General features: G+C 37.3%; 1 protein-coding gene and 1 long non-coding RNA gene across 2 annotated transcripts; both read right to left on the reverse strand.

Moving 5' to 3' along the window:
• Window positions 1-2,987: 2,987 nt before the first annotated feature.
• On the reverse strand, window positions 2,988-7,472 carry LOC136268451 (tyrosine-protein kinase Blk-like). Its single transcript, XM_066063795.1, has 7 exons — window positions 6,935-7,472; window positions 5,397-5,648; window positions 5,018-5,155; window positions 4,875-4,940; window positions 4,638-4,673; window positions 4,520-4,576; window positions 2,988-4,153 (listed from the first exon to the last, which is right to left on the reverse strand). The coding sequence occupies exons 1-7, from the start codon at window positions 7,364-7,366 to the stop codon at window positions 3,332-3,334; spliced, it is 1,803 nt and encodes a 600-aa protein (XP_065919867.1). The 5' UTR covers window positions 7,367-7,472; the 3' UTR covers window positions 2,988-3,331.
• A 3,154-nt stretch (window positions 7,473-10,626) lies between these two features.
• LOC136269093 (uncharacterized) lies at window positions 10,627-20,750 on the reverse strand. Its single transcript, XR_010707213.1, has 2 exons — window positions 20,674-20,750; window positions 10,627-11,032 (listed from the first exon to the last, which is right to left on the reverse strand). It is a non-coding gene; the product is annotated as an uncharacterized lncRNA (long non-coding RNA).
• Window positions 20,751-22,693: the final 1,943 nt, after the last annotated feature.

A 22,693-nucleotide genomic window follows, 5' to 3' on the forward strand; every position in this document is an offset into this window, starting at 1 on the left:
ATTGCATGTGTAGCTAAAATTTACCTTTGCTACTGCAGCAAACTTTTTGTCAAATCGTTTTGAACCCAGATAGTTCACGAATCCGCAAAGGAAGTACTTGTACGCATCATGAGCTTTAAACCGTTGTGAAGTACAAAAGCTGTGTCCGTGACAGGTGGAAAAACGCCTTTCATCAATTCAGAGGGTGGAATCAAATACGGGTCTTGAATTCCAGATAGCTTCTCGAGGTACCTCCTCTTATTACTGATAGACAACTCCCGAGCAGTCACTTAATCAATGTTTTTTTTTGTTTTTTTTCCCGGGGTAACCAGCACCCCTTGCCACCACCCCTAGCACTAGATGTTGAAGTGCTAGACAAAAATTGGACTGAGATTAAAGGGAGCAATTTAAATAATTAGGGGGAAGGCACCCGACCCTCTGATAGTACAAGGTCAAGTGCCCTATGGCTGATGGGACAACCACTGTGGGAGCGCGCCCCCCTATAAGGCACGCAATCGCTGAGCGGAGCAACGAGAAGCTGATGCGACAACGTAGCCAAGACATCGCGCTGCTGTAGGGAACTTCTCTCTTCAGGGACAGTAAGTAGGCTAAACGTTTGTAAAAGATGCTGGTACATCCACTGACTCCACCAAACGTTGAAAAGACTAATGGGGTAAATGAACCCATCTCAACCTCCCTAATCCTCTGCTCATATTTCCTACGTTTCTCCTTTTCAAATCTCCGATACAATGAAGCCACTGGTGTAGCACGGTATGACGAAGCAGTTGGATTAAACACCTTAACATCAAAGAAAGCCCCAGAACCCAACAGCTGAAACATCCAATCGTGCTCCATCCTCACGATTTGCAGTAGCGTATGTGAGTGTTTCACCAGAGAGAGACTGTAAAGGGGGCTCAACACACACATCAGTACAGACTTCTGACAGGATGGCAGCAGTAAAATCCCTAAGTTCGTTGTGCCGAAGGGTGGGGTAGCCACCTGTAGGGCAGTTCATGGAGTGGTCTACAGAGAATCCTTGACCACAAACACACTGGGTTGGCAATCCAGATGGGAGCCACCCATAGCGTAAGCAGAGAGCATCACGGAAGGCACCCTTATGCAGAGCAAAACCATGCTCCTCTACAGGCAAAGCGGAAAGCCAAGAGGAGGCCCCTTTCTCGCTAGACAGTGCCACAATCCTCTGCAGACCAACTGGTAATGATTGACACAAAGTGGCAGCGACCTCATCATGCGCTCGATGCTTCATTCGCACAACTTCACACTTAGCCGAGAGTTGGGCCTCCAAGGTGTCAATGCTAAATGTTAGCTCCTGCTGAACAATCAAAGCAACAAGCGCAGAGGTAATCTTCACAGAAGAATCAAACTCAGCATCAGAATGAGATTTGGGATCACAGATACCAAGACCACCCAGTCTAACAGGTAAGGAAAAAAGAGCCCTCTCCACATCACTAATAGATCTCCCAGTCAGTGCGGGCAAAAGTTGAAGAGAGATGATGTCTTCCAGTGGTTCGAGAAGGGAGGAATTGCCACTTAATCAATGGCAATTCATCAGCCGCCATATCCATAATCACGATCCAGCTCCGGTTCAACAATATGGCGATCGTGGGTGTGCCCTATACGTCATCATTCGTTACCATGGAAATGAAAACGCTCTATTTTGATTAAATTGCGCTATAATCAGCTGCAGCGCATTATAGTGACTCATCTTGTTATTTAACTATGCTAATAACATAACATCTGACAACAAAGCTAAAATTAGAAAACACTCCCTACTGGAGCAATCAGTGGAGAAAGCACCAATTTTAACGGTTTTGAAAACTCTGAAGCAAAGCCAAGGGCTTTAAGATCGGCTCATGCATGATCTTTATAAGCTAACTGACTTGTAAAGTTGTAGCTACAATCACAAAAGCTGATTTTTAAATTCACAACCTATCAAGACAGCTAGGTTTAAATACGTTTATTCGCTAGCACAATAAAGTTACTATATTACGAGAGAAGCCCTAGAGCTATTGTCATCTATTATTTGTGATGTATGCTCAATGTTTTAGATACTAATAATACTGCATTATTATTATTATTTCTATGATTCTAATAATTTGTGCATGTTCAGACAGTTCAGTCAACAAATAACTGAAGAAGCATGATTTGCTACCAGGTCAAGATCTCTGTGTGGATTTTTTTAGAAACCTCATGATCATTGTCTTCAGTCACAACATGCTTGCTTGTTCTTAATTGAGTACATAAATGTGGTTCATATTACTCACTCTCTAATAAAACAGTCAATTTTTTTTTGTAATAAAGCATTTGTATATTAAAAGCCGGAAAAGTGTTATAAACTTAATATTTTGAGCATGATGTCATGATGAGGACACTGAAAAGCACATGCATTATGGGTAAGTTATTTGGGACTGCCTGAAAGAATTTTGAGCAAAATATTTGAAGATATGTATTGACATTGGTCTACATAAAAGCTTTAAAACTGGTTGTATTTCGGAGGTTCTGGATACAAGATACAGCACTGATCAACTAATGGTATTGCCCTTTTGACAGCATGGTTAAATTGTTAGCTATCTATATATGTGTAAAGAAAGCTACATCCCTTGTGCAACGAGTACATACAACTTAGAATTTCATTATAGACATACTGTTAACTATACTGATAGTACTATTGCAGTAAATAGTACTAGTGAGCTATCCTCCAGTCTATATAATATTATGCTAGTGCTGTTTTTTCCCAACAAAATTTAATGGTCCGGTGGCCTAATAAAGAATTTCTGAACTATGTACATTCCTGCATTGCCTCTTATGGGAAGAAAGAGGCCCAGCCGGTGTTCACACACAGTACAGTAGCGCATGATTAGCATTTTCAAGTTCTATAGATACAAATTTTAGTGAATTACACTTTGCGTACGCATTTGTGAAAGTTGAAAACCTGTCATCAACATTTATGAGGTCGCCCATGAACCAGGAATGACTTTTGCCCAGAAAATTTTATAAACAAAAAAGTGATAACTAAAAACATTATAATCCAACACAACAGTGCGTGCTTTACTTAAATGCATGCTTCATGTTAAAAGTTGATCTAGTACATGAATGTGTTAGCTATGTTACAAAAAGATGTGCAATGATAATAAACATGACGAAAAAACAATTTTTACAAATGGACGTGATCCGGTGATATAAAAAATTTGCAATTTACTATTATACTAACTACATACAAAAAAAAACTGGTCCTGGACCAGGAATAGTTTTAAAACAGCTGCCTTCTGTGCATGATAATGCATATTTACAAAAAAGTAATGTGAAATGATTTACTTAGAGTACATGCATGTCATATGTCTTCACATTCAGAGCCGCTGCTTGTAGCTTCCCGTGAACTCTTACTGTGAAGATCCTTTAACTGTTGGTACACAGTAGAAAATGAGGGTCTACTTTTGGCATGAGATTTAAAGCAAAGTTTCATTACTTCAAACACTTCACTGGGACATTCTCTAGGCTGGATCATTGTTTCACCTTTCTGTACAGCATCTTTCACTTGTGCGTTATCCATGTTAGGATAGGGAGTACTACCCTGAGAGAAAATCTCAGAAAGAAGAACAGCAAATGCCCACACATCAGATTTGATGCTAAATTTTCTTTTCTGCAAAAGCTCAGGGGAAAGCCATTTAATTGGAAGGCTCACGGTAACTCCACGTGGTGGGGTATAGCTGGATTCTCCAGGCTTGAGACACCTTGCTTTACTGAAAGCACCAATCTTGCACATAAAATGGCTATCAATTAATACACTGCGAGCTTTCAGGTCACAATGTATGATACCACAGCGTCCAAGCTGAACCATGCCATTGGCCACATTAGCTGCCATTGCCAGTAACTGTGATGTACTGAAAGTGTTGGTCTTGGATCTCAGACAGCTCAGCAAATCACCATTTTCTGCATACTCAAAAATCAGAGATGGGGAGTTATTCATGAAAGAATCAATCAGACGTATGACGTTGGGGTGGGAGATGTGCATTAAAGCATTAACCTCTTGAGTAAATACTTCTTTGGAGGTTACTTTTTTGATGGCCACTTTTGATCCACTCCTCTTGTTTACTGCCAACCAAATTTCACCGTTTTTTCCACTTGCAAGTTTTTGTTCTTCTATGTAGTCATCCTAGAAAAGTAAATACCAAACTTTCAAAATATGTCATCATAGAAAATCCCTGATTTATAAATTACTGCATGGTTACCAATGCTGTTGCATTATATGTGACCATCACATCAAAAGCTTCCACTAGGGTATACCAACCAGTAAACTATATAAACCCCTGGCCTCAGTTTTTGCTTAGTTCGGCACAGTGGCATGGGGAATATTGAATCCATACAGGTGTGTTAAGTACTTAAAACCTCCATATATAAGTATTAATACCACAAGGGTATGTTCCCAGAAGAAAGAATTTTTATAGTACATGACATAATGATCAAATTCACGCTGTGTATCAGCTAACAGTATAGTTATTAGTCACAACATAACAATCACCTGCTTGAATCTGTTCTGCATGACTGGCTTAACATATTGGTATTCATTTGGCCTGTCCTAAAATATATGATATATGATAGCATAACATGTGTATTCCCCTGATATCAGCCAAACTTACAGTAGCTTCCAAAGTCATGTAGCCTTGAGGAAAAGCCTACATGTATAAAAAGTATATGTATAAAGAAGATATATGAAGTATTTGATTCATTGTTCCATTGCACTTGACAGGTTACAAAAGTCCCAGGGATTTTTTTGTACCTATCAAGTGCACATCACTCACATGCATACACTGATACATCATGTATACATATACTATCACTTGTGAAAATGAACACAATAATACACAAACACTCACAGTGTTATGTGCAGTAGCATAGATGTATTCCTCATTCTTGACCATGATGGAACTTTGTTCAGTTTTCTATTGTGTTCAGAAGAATTAGGTTACACACAATGCATAATGGACATAAAAATTTATTGATAACGATACACACATACTTTAGTTGTTGGTCCTGCAACTGCAACATAGTGTTGATCAGTTTCAATGTAGTCATTACTCACAGCAGAAATATATATGCCATTGTCGTCTTCTGATGGGCTGGTCACAGGTATAGGCTGTAGCGAGGGCATTTTCATCTGTTGAAAAATTCAATACAGACATTTATATCTGTTTTGAATTTATGAACACACATCTTTACTGCCACATTTTTATGCCTTTTAGGGTGCTTCATTACCAGTAAGCATGCAGCCTCAAATCAAATCTTGTTATATTTAACAGAGTGACTTATGTACTTAGAATACGTACTGTAAGCTACTACAGTGTATGATTCAAAATTATGATCAAAAGTAAGTATGTTTGCATACAAAAATATGTCACCTCTGTTCGCATGTAGTCAGCTTCTTTTAGAGTGTAAACAAGACCATTCAATGTATTCTGAATACCTTCAACAGCAAACTGTAAGGATTTGTTTAAAACTGCCTCCTTTATCTGCTTTATGTCATTTTCCACATGAGCAATGCGAGAGGTCAACCTTTGTATTTTATCATTCATATCTGACATGAGAAAGGAAATACTCTGCAGAGGATTGTCATCTTGAACTGTCAGGACATACTTAGTGTTATCAACCTCCTGTCAAAATAAAAAGACCCATGATTAGACATGACTATGGCTATACCATTTACCTACTATCTCATTGTAAAACCCACGTGATAATGCTACATCCTCTGTGCAAATCTCATGTAACTCAAATTTAAGGCCACAACTGCTATAGAATCACCACCTTCTTTTTTGCAATTATACTGTAATGTATATTATAGCCTGTTGGTTATTGTACTTATGTTATTTTTGAAGAAAACGTCTATTGCAAGTGGAACAAAGTTTAAATTTGAATTGCTGTAAAATGTAGCGATAATTCATGACAGTTCAGTGTTTTACTATATGAAGTAATGTCTAGACTTCTATTGATATCATTGATGTAGTCAATTATCAAACAATTGCCCTCATCCTGCTTAATACTTACCACTTCCTGGTTTTTATTTACGCATTGTCTTTTCACACAAAAATAGTTTTGTGTGCATAAATATAATAGCTGTATAGTATTTGTGATGAATGCTATAAATGAAACAAAATAAATATACTGTCATAATTTCATTGAGTTATAGCTAGCACAATTGTATTATACGCAAATAGCATAACCATATTCTTAAATGATGAGTTTGTTTTTGCAGGTAGATAGCTATAGCTAGCTCTTTCTCACCATCAAGAATGCATGCCAGTCATAGCTATACTGTCTACATATATATATATAGTCTAGTCTAAATATTTCGAGAGGGAAAATTTTCGCCTTTTCAGGTTTTTTGAGTTAACAATGATCCTTGAGAAATTTACACCTCCAAATATGAGATATATCGTCTGCAGTTCGCGAAGAGTGAATTTTTACATTGCTTAACCTCGAAAATTTTGCCCCTCCAAATATTTAGGCTATAGCTATATAGACGGCACTCATTAGCTATAGCTATTGTAAGCTGGCCACTCCAAATAAGACTGTAGTTTCCCGTCCTGAGGTTTTCGTTTTTCGGTGCGGGCGGGAGGCTTATTATCATTATTTATTATTAAAGATTCGACTGCTCTATTAGAGTATCTCGATCTTGAGAGGATTTCAAGGTCATGAAAATGGCTTTTTTGCAAGCTAGCAACCATTAGAACCGTTCATTTTAGGTTTCATTGTGCTTTTTAGCAACGCAAAATAAAAGACTCCATGAGAAGTTTCCAGAAAGCAGCACAGGAAGTGGTTTAGGAAAAATAATGACAATAATGACCATTTAGTGCGGGTGCTCAGACATGATGCGGGCGGAGGACGGGAAACTACACTCTCATTTGGAGTGGCCTAAGCTTAAGCCGCAGCAGCTCAGTACCTTTTGGATATTCTGTGGCCTTGGAGGAAGAGGGGGCGGACCTTTCTTACGAGTAGCACGGGGGAGTGGCTCAGGTCGATTTAAGTCCCTGGACTCTTTAGGTTTCTCTTCAGATATATTCCGAGATTTACAATTGGCTCGTTCACGCAACAATTTCTTAGCCAAGCAACCGTGACCAAGATGTTCTGTTTCTTCTTCCAACGCCTCAACGAGCAGGTCAAACGCATTTTCTCCTTTTCCCTGGATGATCCTTACGAGTTTTCCGTTTTTCTCAGCGTCCGAATCTTTGTCGCTTGATAGTCTTTGATGTTCTGCCTGGGTCACGAGATGCTTTGTACACAGAATCGGCAGCAGAGTGTCCAGTTGAATAGTTAATTTTAAATCTGTTTCCATTCTTTGTAGAATTTCCCTCAATTCCGCATCTAGTGCCATGTGTGATCAACGGCGCACGTTAGTATAGCGGCTAGTCTAGCTGGTTCCTAAATCAAGCTGAACTCCTGACAGTAACCTGGCGGTAGCTAGTTACAAGTTAGCTACGTTTCTCAGTGGAGATAGTAAAAAGTCTCATATTCCGGTCTTTATAATAGCCGGTTAAGCGGATGCAATTAGTTTGTCTTCATTCGTAAAAAAATCACCTTTTTGCTTGTCATTACATCATTGTGTCAGAAAAATATAGTTTACTAGGCTATAGGGATGTCCCATGCTTATCTATTTATTCACTACCTTAGGATGACATCACTCACTTTACTAAATCAATCAGTAAACTGAACTACTAAGTGAAGAAATACTATGGGATGCCGTTTGTACCAAAATTGTACAAAAATGCCTTATTTATAAACTACACTGTTAAAATGAAGAGTAACCACAACTCTCAAGGAGTTCCCAGTGTAGGGAGGATTTAACACCCCTGGAGAGTAACCATTACTCCAAAGGAGTAACTGGGGAGTAACACATGCTCTGAAGGTGGCGTCACTTACTCTTCAGAGTAATGGTTATTCTCTTCAGAGTGTTGGTTACTCTCCATGGGGTGTTAAATCCTCCCTACACTGGGAACTCTCAGAGTGGTGGTTACTCTTTATTTTTAACAGTGTATAACCATGCATACTTTATAAATCAATGCACTACTTTATAAATCAATGCACTACTTTATAAATCATGAACATATACTTTATAAATCATATGCATGATTTATAAACCATATATCTGATTTATAAATCATTGACATACTTTATAAACTATAACATTGATTTATATAATTATACATGTGATTTGTAAACTATAACACTTATTTGTAAAGTATAAACACTGATTTATAAATTATAATATTAATTTATATATCAATGTACTACTTTATAAGTCATGTGTATAGTTTATAAATCATGTGTATAGTTTATAAATCATACACATGATTTATAAATCAATAACATACTTTATGAACCAAACATGCATAATTTATAAATCATCATTATGATTTATAAATTGCACATGTCAGATTAATAAATCATAGTATATTTTACAAACCATCATCACGAGTGACTTAGTTTGGTTATTGTTGTATTTTATAAATCATTGTCGTGCTTTATAAATTTAACACATACTTTACAAATCACATGTACAATTTACTTTTGTAAACTAATACTATGATATATAAATCAATAGTGTAATTTAGTAGCCATATGTTGTTATTTAGTATCGATAGTTAGAATTCATATCAATATTGCTTAGATGTGCATCAAATGGAAAGCATTTGTGGCATGTGATCCAGCACAGGATTCAGCAAACTTAGTACAAGCTTTGGCAGCTGTTGTGAACACTTGCACTAATGAGAGCAACCCAGCAAAGTGGAGTATCACCATTACCAATGCCCCTGTCATCGTCATGGGTAACTCCCCTGCCAGTAATTCCACTAATTATGCCACTCTTGCTGGCTACTCTTACACGGTGTAGGATTTGGGTTCAAGCCAGTCAGTGACAACAGTGGCATAATTGGTGACAACAGTGGCATAATTGGTGACAACAGTGGCATAGTTGGTGGGACCACTGGCAGGGACATTGGTAATGGTGATATACTCCACTTTGCCGGGTTGCTCTCATTAGTGCAAGTGCTCACAACAGCTGCCAAAGCTTGTACTAAGTTTGCTGAATCCTGTGCTGGATCACATGCCACAAATGCTTTCCATTTGATGCACATCTAAGCAATATTGATATGAATTCTAACTATCGATACTAAACAACAACATACACCTGTATGGCTACTAAATTACACTATTGATTTATATATCATAGTATTAGTTTACAAAAGTAAATTGTACATGTGATTTGTAAAGTATGTGTTAAATTTATAAAGCACGACAATGATTTATAAAATACAACAATAACCAAACTAAGTCACTCGTGATGATGGTTTGTAAAATATACTTATGATTTATTAATCTGACATGTGCAATTTATAAATCATAATGATGATTTATAAATTATGCATGTATGGTTCATAAAGTATGTCATTGATTTATAAATCATGTGTATGATTTATAAACTATACACATGATTTATAAACTATACACATGATTTATAAAGTAGTATATTGATATATAAATTAATATTATAATTTATAAATCAGTGTTTATACTTTACAAATAAGTGTTATAGTTTACAAATCACATGTATAATTTATATAAATCAATGTTATAGTTTATAAAGTATGTCAATGATTTATAAATCAGGTATATGGTTTATAAATCAGGTATATGGTTTATAAATCATGCATATGATTTATAAAGTATATGTTCATGATTTATAAAGTAGTGCATTGATTTATAAAGTATGGTTATAGTTTATAAATAAGGCATTTTTGTACAATTTTGGTACAAACGGCACCCCATACACAAATGTAAAGCAATTGTATTGTATCTTTTACTGTACAGAAACCTCCATATGAAGTATATAATTGGTTAGTGAGTTGTGATTCAGACCCTTAGCCAGTGTTGTATATTTACATACCTGGTAGGGCTCTGCATACTCCCCTTCAATACTGGGTCTTTTAGATGTCTGTATACATTATATGCACATATCAACATACACAATGGACATTAATGACTTGTACTAACTTTTACAGAAGTTTGAAGTCGCTTGTACACTGAAGCAGTTGATATGTAAGAGTTCTCACAAGCTTCTGATTCTGGCATTGATCTAGTTATGGATAGGTTCTTACTGACAGGCTCACACTGCAAGATGGCAACTGTGATAACACATGCAGTGACAACATATATTTAATGTCTACATACCTCCATCTCCATGTCTTCCTCATTCACTCTGGATGGAATAAGCACTGCTGAAATCCCATTTTGGATGTAGTCAAGTTTGTCATAGATAGCCTGCATGGAGTATGACAGCTTGGTTTCTTTCAGTGCTTCTGAGTATTCCATATGTTTAACAGTGTCCTTTACAGCTCGCAAATCAATTTCTAGTGTGCCAAGCCTTGTATTTAACTTGTAGCAAAACCTGCATTGATAAAAGGGCAGCTGCTTCGTTGCGAGCTTCACTGTTAGTTCCTCGTGATCGGTTGCCAGAAAATTGACACAAGTAACTCTCGAGCACTTGCATTAACTCAGGCTTTAAGGGAGATTCTTCCTGTGTACGTAGATGCAGACAAATGTGGAATCATAAATTTTACTGATTACATGCTTAACTCACTTTTGGTTGGGAGCGAGGCTGTAGGTTAGCACTTATTTTCTCCTTTTCAAGTTTCTTGGCAATAGTTTCATGTCCTAGGTGGCCATCTGCTTTCTTTATAGCTGCAATAAACAGATCAAAAGCATTTGTCCCTATAGTAGTGATCATATCAAGTAGTTTGCTATTCCTTTGCTGAGATGATAAGTGACCAGCATCACTAGAAAGCTCATTAAACTCTGCTTCAGTTACTAGTTTGCACTGTGACAAGTGTGGCAACAATGTATTAGCATCTAAAGTGTTTGTAAGCTCTTCTCGATGGTCTTGCAAGATCTTCAAGTATTTCCTATCAAGTGCCATTATTAATAAGTTTACTGTCTACTGAGCTAAATACATCTGCTGAACTATAGGTAGCTCTGCCTTTTATAACTATAGTATGTTCACGTTGAGCTGAATCCTGAAAAACAGCTAAAAATTGAAAGTGGATTTTTTCTCAACAGAGTTAACATTTCAGCCAACCAGATGATTATTGGTAACAGCAAAGGTGTCAACAACAGACATGTATGGTTTGGCTCCACTACAAGTTCAGGAAAGGGCTGTAATGGACACTGTACTTATATGGCTTCCCCATAGGAAATGTATTGTGAAAACTTTGATTGGCCGTAAATATTATGTCAAACATTTGAACAAAAAGATTTTGAAATATTTTTAGTGGGTCAAGCAGTACTACAAATGAGCCAAATTTCAAGATCATGTGTAATTGCATCCATGAGTTATTAAATGTTTTTGAGGGTTCAGCTCAACGTGAACATACTATAGTCGGTAAACATGCAAGACATACATAATTTTATGTCACAATATTTCCCTAGATTTCTTTTTTTATATTCAATCCAGCCCTAAGGAACAATGATGTCAACAAAGAGATTCCCCAAGGCCTCAGTGTGCATTGACATTTTTCCATACATGTATGTTTTTGGCACATTGGTGCTAAGATCACTTTGAAAGAAAACTTGAAAACCTAGATGCATTGATTAAACCTCAAGCTTTCAATATTTCTACAGTTTTGCATTGTAACCAAGACAAGATGTGAATCATGTGACCATAGTACTTGCTGAATCACTTAGTATTACATCCATGCTAACATATGTAAGATGTGATTTCTAGTAGCTATGTATGTGGTACACGTATAATAATTATGTATTAATTTTATATACATCAAGACACACGATAGTGTGTCGTGCGGCCCAAGAAGCCGGCGCGCCACACCGTGAGTATATTAACAGGAAGAAAGAAAACGCAATTTTCACACCTATGTAGCTCTGTGATCCCTTATCCGATTGGAACCAAATTTGCTAGAGACGTGCCGCCCAGTCAGGGGAGTCTACATACCAAATTTGAAGAAAATCGGTTAAAAGCCATTTCCGAGATACGAGCGAACAAAATTTCGTTTTAATTTCTTCGTTTTTTTCTTCTTTTTCATCTTCATTTCGCACACTTGGCAAAATTCGCCATAAAACACGAATGCGTGCTCGGATTGGGCTGAAATTTGACACACTTAAAGGGCTCATTAAGGCGGATCTCCGTACTAACTTTGGTAGGAATCCGATGAACATTCACGGAGTTATTACCGATTATTTGCGTAAAATAAGGTCGAAGGTCTGTCACGCCTACAGGGTAAACCCCTTGGAGGAATCAGTTGAAAATTGATATGTAGATAGAGCAACCATCGTAGGAGTGCCTTTTTGTGGTTTGAAAGGAATCGGGATAAAGACCATGGAGATATGACACAAAACCCAACCGGTGTCAAAATTACGCGATCGATTTTTATGAATAAAAAAACTATTAGTTTTCGTGTCTACCAGGCAAACCGCTTAGAGCAATGAACTGAAAATCAGTATGTAGCTGGAATAATCATCATAGAAAGTTCTTGCAGTAGTACAGAAGAATCGGATTACAAATCACTGAGTTATGATTCGAAAGGCAACTACGTGCAGCAAATGCGAGATCGAGATACTCTAATAGAACAGTCACCCTAATAAAGCATTCAGCTGCATGTATAATTTACACAGTTATATTACATTGCAAGTTATTCTGTAGGGAATTCAGCTACAAACAAGTCACCCAGTAGTCAGATCAGCTAGAAGAAGGTACCTAATAGAGAGTTCAGCTACAAAGAAGCCATCATGTAGAGAGTTCAGCTCAAATAAATCACCTGTAGAGAATTCAGCTATACAAACAAATTGCCCTGTAGAGAGATCAGCTAGAAGAAGTTACCTTGTAGAGAGTTCAGTTACAAAGAAACAATCATGCAAAGAGTTTAGCTGCAAACAAATCACCCAGTAGAAAGTTCCGCTATGAACAGATCACACTATAGAGAGTTCAGTTAGAAACAAGTCATCCTGTAGAGAGATCAGCTAGAAGAAGTCAGATTGTAGAGAGTTCAGTTACAAAGAAACAATCATGCAAAGAGTTCAGCTACAAACAAATCACCCTGTAGAGAATTCAGCTAGAAACAAGTCACCCTGTAGAGAGTTCAGCTAGAAGAAGTTACATTGTAGAGAGTTCAGCTACAAAGAAACTACCATGTACAGAGTTCAGCTGCAAACAAATTGCCCTGTAGAGAATTCAGCTACAATCAAATCACCCTGTAGAAAGATCAGCTAGAAGAAGTTACCTTGTAGAGAGTTTAGCTACAAACAAATCACCCTGTAGAGGATTCAGCTACAAACAAGTCACACTGTAGAGAGTTCAGCTAGAAGAAGTTACATTGTAGAGAGTTCAGCTACAAAGAAACTACCATGTAGAGAGTTCAGCTGCAAACAAATTGCCCTGTAGAGAATTCAGCTACAAACAAATCACCCTGTAGAAAGATCATCTAGAAGAAGTTACCTTGTAGAGAGTTCAGCTACAAACAAATCACCCGTAGAGAGTTCAGCTAGAAACAAGTTACCCTGTAGAGAGTTCAGCTAGAAGAAGTTACATTGTAGAGAGTTCAGCTACAAAGAAACTACCATGTAGAGAGTTCAGCTGCAAACAAATTGCCCTGTAGAGAATTCAGCTACAAACAAATCACCCTGTAGAAAGATCATCTAGAAGAAGTTACCTTGTAGGGAGTTCAGCTACAAACAAATCACCCTGTAGAGAGTTCAGCTAGAAACAAGTTACCCTGTAGAGAGTTCAGCTAGAAGAAGTTACATTGTAGAGAGTTCAGCTACAAAGAAACTGCCATGTAGAGAGTTCAGCTGCAAACAAATTGCCCTGTAGAGACAAACAAATCACCCTGTAGAAAGATCAGCTAGAAGAAGTTACCTTGTAGAGAGTTCAGCTACAAACAAATCAACTACAAACAAGTCACCCTGTAGAGAGTTCAGTTAGAAGAAGGTACATTGTAGAGAGTTCAGCTACAAAGAAACTACCATGTAGAGAGTTCAGCTGCAAACAAATTGCCCTGTAGAGAATTCAGCTACAAACAAATCACCCTGTAGAAAGATCAGCTAGAAGAAGTTACCTTGTAGAGAATTCAGCTACAAACAAATCAACCTGTAGAGAGATCAGCTAGAAACAAGTCACCCTGTAGAGAGTTCAGCTAGAAGAAGTCACATTGTAGAGAGTTCAGCTACAAAGAAATTACCATGTAGAGAGTTCAGCTGCAAACAAATTGCCCTGTAGAGACAAACAAATCACCCTGTAGAGAATTTAGCTAGAAACAAGTTACACTGTAGAGAGATCAGCTAGAAACAAGTCACCCTGTAGAGAGTTCAGCTAGAAGAAGTTACATTGTAGAGAGTTCAGCTACAAAGAAACTACCATGTAGAGAGTTCAGCTGCAAACAAATTGCCCTGTAGAGAATTCAGCTACAAACAAATCACCCTGTAGAAAGATCAGCTAGAAGAAGTTACCTTGTAGAGAGTTTAGCTACAAACAAATCACCCTGTAGAGGGTTCAGCTACAAACAAGTCACCCTGTAGAGAGTTCAGCTAGAAGAAGTTACATTGTAGAGAGTTCAGCTACAAAGAAACTACCATGTAGAGAGTTCAGCTGCAAACAAATTGCCCTGTAGAGAATTCAGCTACAAACAAATCACCCTGTAGAAAGATCATCTAGAAGAAGTTACCTTGTAGAGAGTTCAGCTACAAACAAATCACCCTGTAGAGAGTTCAGCTAGAAACAAGTTACCCTGTAGAGAGTTCAGCTAGAAGAAGTTACATTGTAGAGAGTTCAGCTACAAAGAAACTACCATATAGAGAGTTCAGCTACAAACAAATTTCCCTGTAGAGACAAACAAATCACCCTGTAGAAAGATCAGCTAGAAGAAGTTACCTTGTAGAGAGTTCAGCTACAAACAAATCACCCTGTAGAGGGTTCAACTACAAACAAGTCACCCTGTAGAGAGTTCAGCTAGAAGAAGGTACATTGTAGAGAGTTCAGCTACAAACAAATCAACCTGTAGAGAGTTCAGCTAGAAACAAGTTACACTGTAGAGAGATCAGCTTGAAACAAGTCACCCTGTAGAGAGTTCAGCTAGAAGAAGTTACATTGTAGAGAGTTCAGCTACAAAGAAACTACCATGTAGAGAGTTCAGCTGCAAACAAATTGCCCTGTATAGAGAATTCAGCTACAAACAAATCACCCTGTAGAAAGATCAGCTAGAAGAAGTTACCTTGTAGAGAGTTCAGCTACAAACAAATCACCCTGTAGAGAGTTCAGCTAAAAGCAAGTCATCCGGTAGAGAGATCAGCTAGAAGGATCACCTTGCGGAGAGGTCAGCTACAAAGAAATCATCCTGCTTCATCTTTTCTTCTTCCTGTAGTAAAGAAAAATTGACAGGTTAAAAAGCCCTAAAGCCAGCCATAGGCCGGCTTTGGGGTATACAAATACAAAAAGAAGTGAAATCTAATCCAAAACAACCAAGCTGTAAAAAAAGAGTGCGGCCCTGAGAAAGGCTATGGTGAAAAAAGATGTGAAATCCAAGGTGGCGGCCAAGAAATGGCTGTGATGGTAGGTTAATGGTAAAAATTTTAATAACAACAACAATTCAGGTGAATTTGGTGCCGCTTGGTCTTGGCACAAAATTCACCTGAATTGTCGTTATTAAAATTTTTACCATTAACCTACCATCACAGCCATTTCTTGGCCGCCACCTTGGATTTCACATCTTTTTTCACCATAGCCTTTCTCAGGGCCGCACTCTTTTTTTACAGCTTGGCTGTTTTGGATTAGATACTATATAACACAAAACTATAGCTGTGTATGTATTTAATGATTCATATATGCGTAGACCTTGAAGAACCCACAAAATTTACCAAAAGGAAATCACACCTATAACAAAAGGAAGCCACAAGAATAACTGAACTGAAGTCACGCAACAAAAATTCTCCACATGTATGCATCACTAAGATCACTTTGAAAATGATGTTACAAACCCTTACGCAGCTAGGTAGTAAGCATGTTTATAGCAACACTATAACAATAAGGGTGTGAGGAGAAGACTATTGGAAGTAGTATACATCTAAGAGTTAGCTATGTATGTTGCTGATGAAATATGTAGTAGATTGCCATCAATTCAGAAGGACAGTTATAATGTCAATAAATAATTTATGACACTAGGACAGATTTTACAACTATATCCATACCACAAAATCAAAATGAGTAAATGTGATAGCATTCTGTATGAACAGAGTGTTGAACATAGTTAAGATCTAATGGCAGCGGAAGAAAATTGGAAATGTGAACAGCAACTCTGTTTCTGAGCATCATGGATCAGGCCGAAGGAATTCCTGGTATAAAGTAGAGATTGTAAACTTCAAAAGTTTGAAACTTTAGAGTTGAGTGTGCTCTATTTAGAGGGTCTTAACCTTATATATGAGATTGAATTTGGCAACAATGCTGATTGAACTTCATTAAACAAGCTTGTGAGTTACTACAAGTTGAAAAGGGTGGTCAGCAGTCTCTCTAGCAGAAGGAGTACAAAAGAGGAAATAGCTGCAGTATGATGAATTTCAAGGGGTCTGAGGATGCAACTCCCTAAAGCTGTAACATTTTTATAATGATGATGATAAGCGTCTTATTGATAAGACAGTATATAGTATACAAAATAGGGGCCTAGACTCAGGGTTACCATACACTGATAGCCAAAGACTGATCAGTGCAGGAGCCCTGGCAAGACTTACATTACTTAACTTAAAGAACAAAATTAAACTACACAGTAACAAAGTTCAGGTCAAGAGGTTCAATAGATCCCACTCTGGGGAAGCTCTAGAATTGAAATTCTGTGAGAGCATGAGATGGCAATACAAGCAGCCTGCTCAAACAGTGAGCATACAGTTTTCATCAACACACAGCAAGCAGTAGCCACTTAAGCAAGTGCTTTTGGCATAAAAAAAAACCCAGACATCCTATCTCAATAGAAATGAGATCAACAACTAACCTAGTACGATGAAGATCATACAACAAAAAGCCATATTTATCTTCCTTCTGAGCTCTTGCAGGCAATTGCAGCCAATAAATGTTGCTGGGTATTAGTGGGAATGGTCAGCTCAAACAGGTAGATGAAATCTTTAGAAACCAAGACCAAGTCAGGTCTACTAAGGGAAGTAGAAAGTTTGGCGGGGATAGTGCTAGGAGCGCTGACACTGGCAAGATAACCTGGAAGGTCAGCATAAAGTTTTTAAACTCTGGTAAATGCTTTTGAAGCCCATGGACGAAAGCCTGCAAGACTGACTTATGCCTCCAGGTATACCTACCCTGAACGCAGATATACCTACCCTGAACGAGAGCAACAGAACATCCGGTCAAGATATGATTTGTGGTAGGTTAGGGAGTTTGACAAAGAGCACACTTTGGATTATTCCACCTGGACAGGTTCATATGTAGGAGTTATAAGAGTATCACAACCAGCATGTAGCAAGAATGACAGTTGATTCTCAGGGAGGCCAAACATCAATCTCTTCCATAAAGGACAGGTGACAATATCTAAAAACTTATTTTGAACGGTCAATGGCTCAAAACTTGAATTCCAATGCTCAATGTGAGCAGAATGTAAATGGTCACATACATGGTTCTTAAAGGTTGCAAAGCAAATGTTGGCAACTGAAGCCTTACAGCAGATAGAGAGTCAAAGACAGTAGAAGAGATTTCCAGACTGTTGGCTGCAACAGAATGGCATAGCTCTACAATAAGTGGATCAACTGACCATTCCACAGCTAAACTGATGACAATTTAGCTGACTCCTTCAGATGGGGTAAAAAGGGAAGATTCAACACATCTGGGTGAAAAACAGTTCCGGGAATACAATTACAGGGGAGGTTCAATCAACTCTTCACGAACTTCAACACTGATGACTGTGCAGAACTAATAGATGACACAGTAAGCCTCTCAACAGCCAAATGAAAACGCAGAACAGAAGTCATAAAAGTTTTTCAAAATCCATATCTTGTATTCCCTATGGATAGAACACTTATCGATTCGCTGTAAGAATTGTATGATTTGTTGCTTCATGTTGGCACAAGCCATCTTTCAAATAATAGCTGCGGATATATATATCCGCAGCTATTATTTGAAAGATGGCTTGTGCCAACATGGGCCACACTATTGCTATATAGCAATAGTGTGGCCCAGAAACTTGGCACAATTCATATTACAGATATTAATAGTATTCCCACCTGCCATTGAAAACACTGTAGAGGAAATCATACGGTGGCCATTATTAGTAGTTACCAATTGCTAAAGTAATTATTCTCAAATATTTTGTATTTATTTCCACAGGAGAAGTACCCACCTATGATATGGAATTTCTATCATTTTAAAATTTGTATTTTGCGAGCTCTTTTGGAAGCATGGAATTAGAGGTGACAAATAGCTTCATGTACTCTCTGCATTTATAGGCTTTCTTGTGAATTCCAATACATTTACATACCATAAATGTATTCACTGTACATGCAATATTTATAGATTTAGTTGACTGATCTTCTAAAGTGTAGGGAGTTAACCACCTACACCTCTAAAATAAAAACGGAAGGCTATATAGCTCTAGCCATATTGGTTTTTATTGGCAGTTAATTACTTCAGCATCTATCTGCCATACGTTGTTTTGTAATCTCTCTTGTAGCTGGTGTTTTTGTTATCTTCCCATTTTTAGTGAAAATCGGTAATCTCTTAGCACAAGTTAGATGCTATTCATATTCTATTCTTTCACATGGCAATAAACACTTTTGTTCTTAATTGTCATAATTTTTATTGCATCAAATTTATGTATGTATGTATGTATGTATGTATGTATGTATGTATGTATGTATGTATGTATGTATGTATGTATGTATGTATGTATGTATGTATGTATGTATGTATGTATGTATGTATGTATGTATGTATGTATGTATGTATGTATGTATGTATGTATGTATGTATGTATGTATGTATGTATGTATGTATGTATGTATGTATGTATGTATGTATGTATGTATGTATGTATGTATGTATGTATGTATGTATGTATGTATGTATGTATGTATGTATGTATGTATGTATGTATGTATGTATGTATGTATGTATGTATGTATGTATGTATGTAACTGAATGGATGTACAGGCTTTTTAGTCTCAACCCAAATCACATCATAATCATAATCATCATATAGAGTATATCCTTTTTTGTTCCACTTTTTTCATGTAGCTGAATGTTGTAACTATATCCGTTGTAACATCAAAGGTTTTCAATAAATTTAAAATATTACTGTACACCACAATCCTAATAAGACAATCACACTGGCAATGCTATTCTCAAGTGGTTGGTCACTGGAATGTATAGAACTAATGCTGAAAATTTCATGATGATAGCTCAATGTATGTAGGAGATATAAGACTTTTAATACAGTTGCTATAATTATAGTATAAAATTAATTGTGCAATGTACTGTACTTGGGAAATTGATTCTTAGCAGAGGACACATTCAATAAACAAACTGAAAGAATACAGTGGTCATACTTTCTTTGAAACAGTTAAGGAGAAATACTTGGATTCTGTATTGTGATGAGTATAGAATCTGGGGGTCTTAAGAAAGGAGTCCCCCTCCCCCAGATGCTGTATAGCCTTGTTTATACACAAATGCTTGTTGGACCGGAATTTCAACCAAAGCAACAAGTTTGTTACAGTTACTGTAGCTAAAGTTGAAAATACAACACTATGGTCAAAAATACGTAATTATTTTCAGAAGAGTCCTTCAAAGGTACCAATAATATGGACATAAAGATGTATAGAGATTCTGCAGTTGCATGGTATGGCAGAACAAATGACAGATAGCAGAGCACAAGTCAAGAAGAAGAGGTTTTACTTTAGCTTTAACACTGGTCTTTGTTCATTGTTGTAATTATAGTTTTAATGAAATTATTTTAGATGCCTTTGGGAGTAGTTGAATTGACTATTCTATTATATTTCCATTTTAGTAGATTACAATTTAAGCCTTACTTCTAAAAATACATTTTAACCAACTCTCATTAATTATTCTTAGAAAAGATTAATCTTTTCCCTTGCTGTTTCCATTTCCATCTTCATTGTCTATGTTTATTAACATGCAATTGCACCTGTAGTTTCTACTATAGCTTCCTAAAAAGAATTCCAGAGGGGATATTAATGCTTCACCATCCCAAGCAACCTCCCCCCACTCTTGCAATGAGTTTGTACATTGATAGGTAAGGGGTTTGATTTTAACTTTAAAAATATTATGGACACACTTGGTTCTATTAGAATTTGAATTTGAATCACCTTCAATTTTTGACCACGGAAATCCTATTCCATGGGGACTGAGACACCACCTATCCCACTCCCACCTAGCTATATGCTGACAGCTTACATGTATGGTATTGGGAGCACAGTTTCAGGATATATAGGCATTCTGCATAGTCACATGTATGTCTTTTTCAGGCCAACTACAAATATATGTATATTGCTATCTATTATCCGTCCATTTTATCAAAGCATCATCCAACTATGCATCCATTCATCCAACCGTTCATCCATTATGCATACACGATGCATCCATTATGCATACACAAATACATATATTATATCACTCACTCTTTAATGTGGCTACAGCTGAACAATGGATTTTTTTGAGTAAAATCAAGTGCCTGTCTTTGCTGTCTACCAATTGTCTTGCTTTTTACCCCAAGAATGTAAGTAATCCATTGAACACCCTGTGCCACATACATACAACTGAACAAATAACAGTTGTGTGTGTATGAGTATCAAAATTAATACTTATAACTTGCATTTTAACATTTTGAGTTTCTCATTTCATTGCAGTGCTAGTATAATATTAGTTCAGTTACAAGCCTCCCTTGGATACTACAGGAGACATCCTCTTCATTAACAGGATGTGCTCTGAAATCTGAATGATCATGAGCGACTGCCCCATATACATGACATAGCACTGACAAGTAACCTCTTAACCAGCCCAAGATGTTCCTTTCACTTGATACTGGCCATCTGTCCTTATAAGTAAAATAATGCATGTGGCTTCATGAGCAGAAGTACGTAGAGTGAAAACCTAAAAAGTTATGCTCCACTTCTCAAATTCTCGCTTTCTGTAGCTATAGCCTGTTTTATTACTTGCTTCATGCTTTCAATATACAGTTGATAGAGAAGAGGCTAGTGCCGGACCAATTGCTGGGATAAAATACCCTACATCAAAAGCAAATCCTATTGTCAAATCCAAAAACCACATGTTTTTTCAGCATTTGCATTAAGGCATCCTCATGATCACCCGCAGGCTGTAAACATAGTTTTAAAGAAACAACGAAGAACACTTCTGTGAGAAGCTGTGCAGTAAGATTACATACGTAGCTCATTCTGACAAATGGTGGGAAACCACCTGTAAAATAAATCATAAAATGGTTCATTTAAAAGGGCTGTTTTTCATGATGAAACTTATACAAGGTACATTGGGAAAGTAGTATCTGTGAATTCTCCCTTATTCGGATAAAAGTATTGGAAGTCTACCAGAATACCACACTAATTTTCTATATATGCAACCGGATTTAGCAAAATCAACCATATGGGTGTAAAAGCCAAAAGTGAGATAACACCAGCATGAAGTTGCTGCACTATCATCAGGCTAACAATTTCCATATCAAACTCGCCTTCAACTTTTCGGGTCTGCTTTTGGTGGACTGTTCTCTGGCAGCCTGTATAACCACCCCAGACATCTGTACAGGTCTGTGAACAACAGGGAAGTGCTTCGGGGGGTTCATACTGTGAAACTCTGGACAGACGAGCAGAAAGCTGAATGTGTGATGTATGTCTGTTTTGTGAGATTTCAGTCTATTTCTTGCCTCTGATGGGCTGTTTTGTGGTCTGGTGCCTTCATTTACCATTCTCATTCATTTTGTAGTCGATCTCTGGTGAAAAAACCTATCTAAAATGGCGGGAAACTCTACAGGGATTACCTTGGCCACCAGCTGCTCTTAAAAGTTGTGAATTGCTCCATCTTTGCTGGAAAATCCAAACATGTAGCTGCCAAGGCTGGTGAGTAACAAAGCTTAAATTATTAAAATACGTTTTTCTCTGAATCAACAATACGCCCATAAGGGTGATTTTCCAAAATCCAGTCACATATACACAATGCTATGTACATATTATGTAATGTACATACATACATACATACAAATGTACATAGATACGCACGTACATATGTATGTACAGTAAAACTCCTGACAAATAATCAAAACTTCAGATAATTGAAGCCCATCCATTTATTGTTCAGTGACTCCAATAGACCTTGACAAAATACTCTAATAGAACAGTATATTTTACCATTTGGATAACAGAATGGCTGGATAATGGAGGGAACACTGTATGTATGCGTGTGTGTGTGTGTGTGTGTGTGTGCATGTACATTTATGTAGTCATCACATATTATAGATACAGGGTGCTGTGTACTTTACTCAGATATTTTTTCAAATATCCACCTATGTATGTATATGTACCTACATACGTACATACATACATACACACACACACACACACACACACACACACACACACACACACACACACACACACACACACACACACACACACATTCATACACACATTT

This window comes from Dysidea avara, chromosome 10 (assembly GCF_963678975.1).
Source record: "Dysidea avara chromosome 10, odDysAvar1.4, whole genome shotgun sequence".
Lineage (NCBI taxonomy): Eukaryota > Metazoa > Porifera > Demospongiae > Dictyoceratida > Dysideidae > Dysidea > Dysidea avara.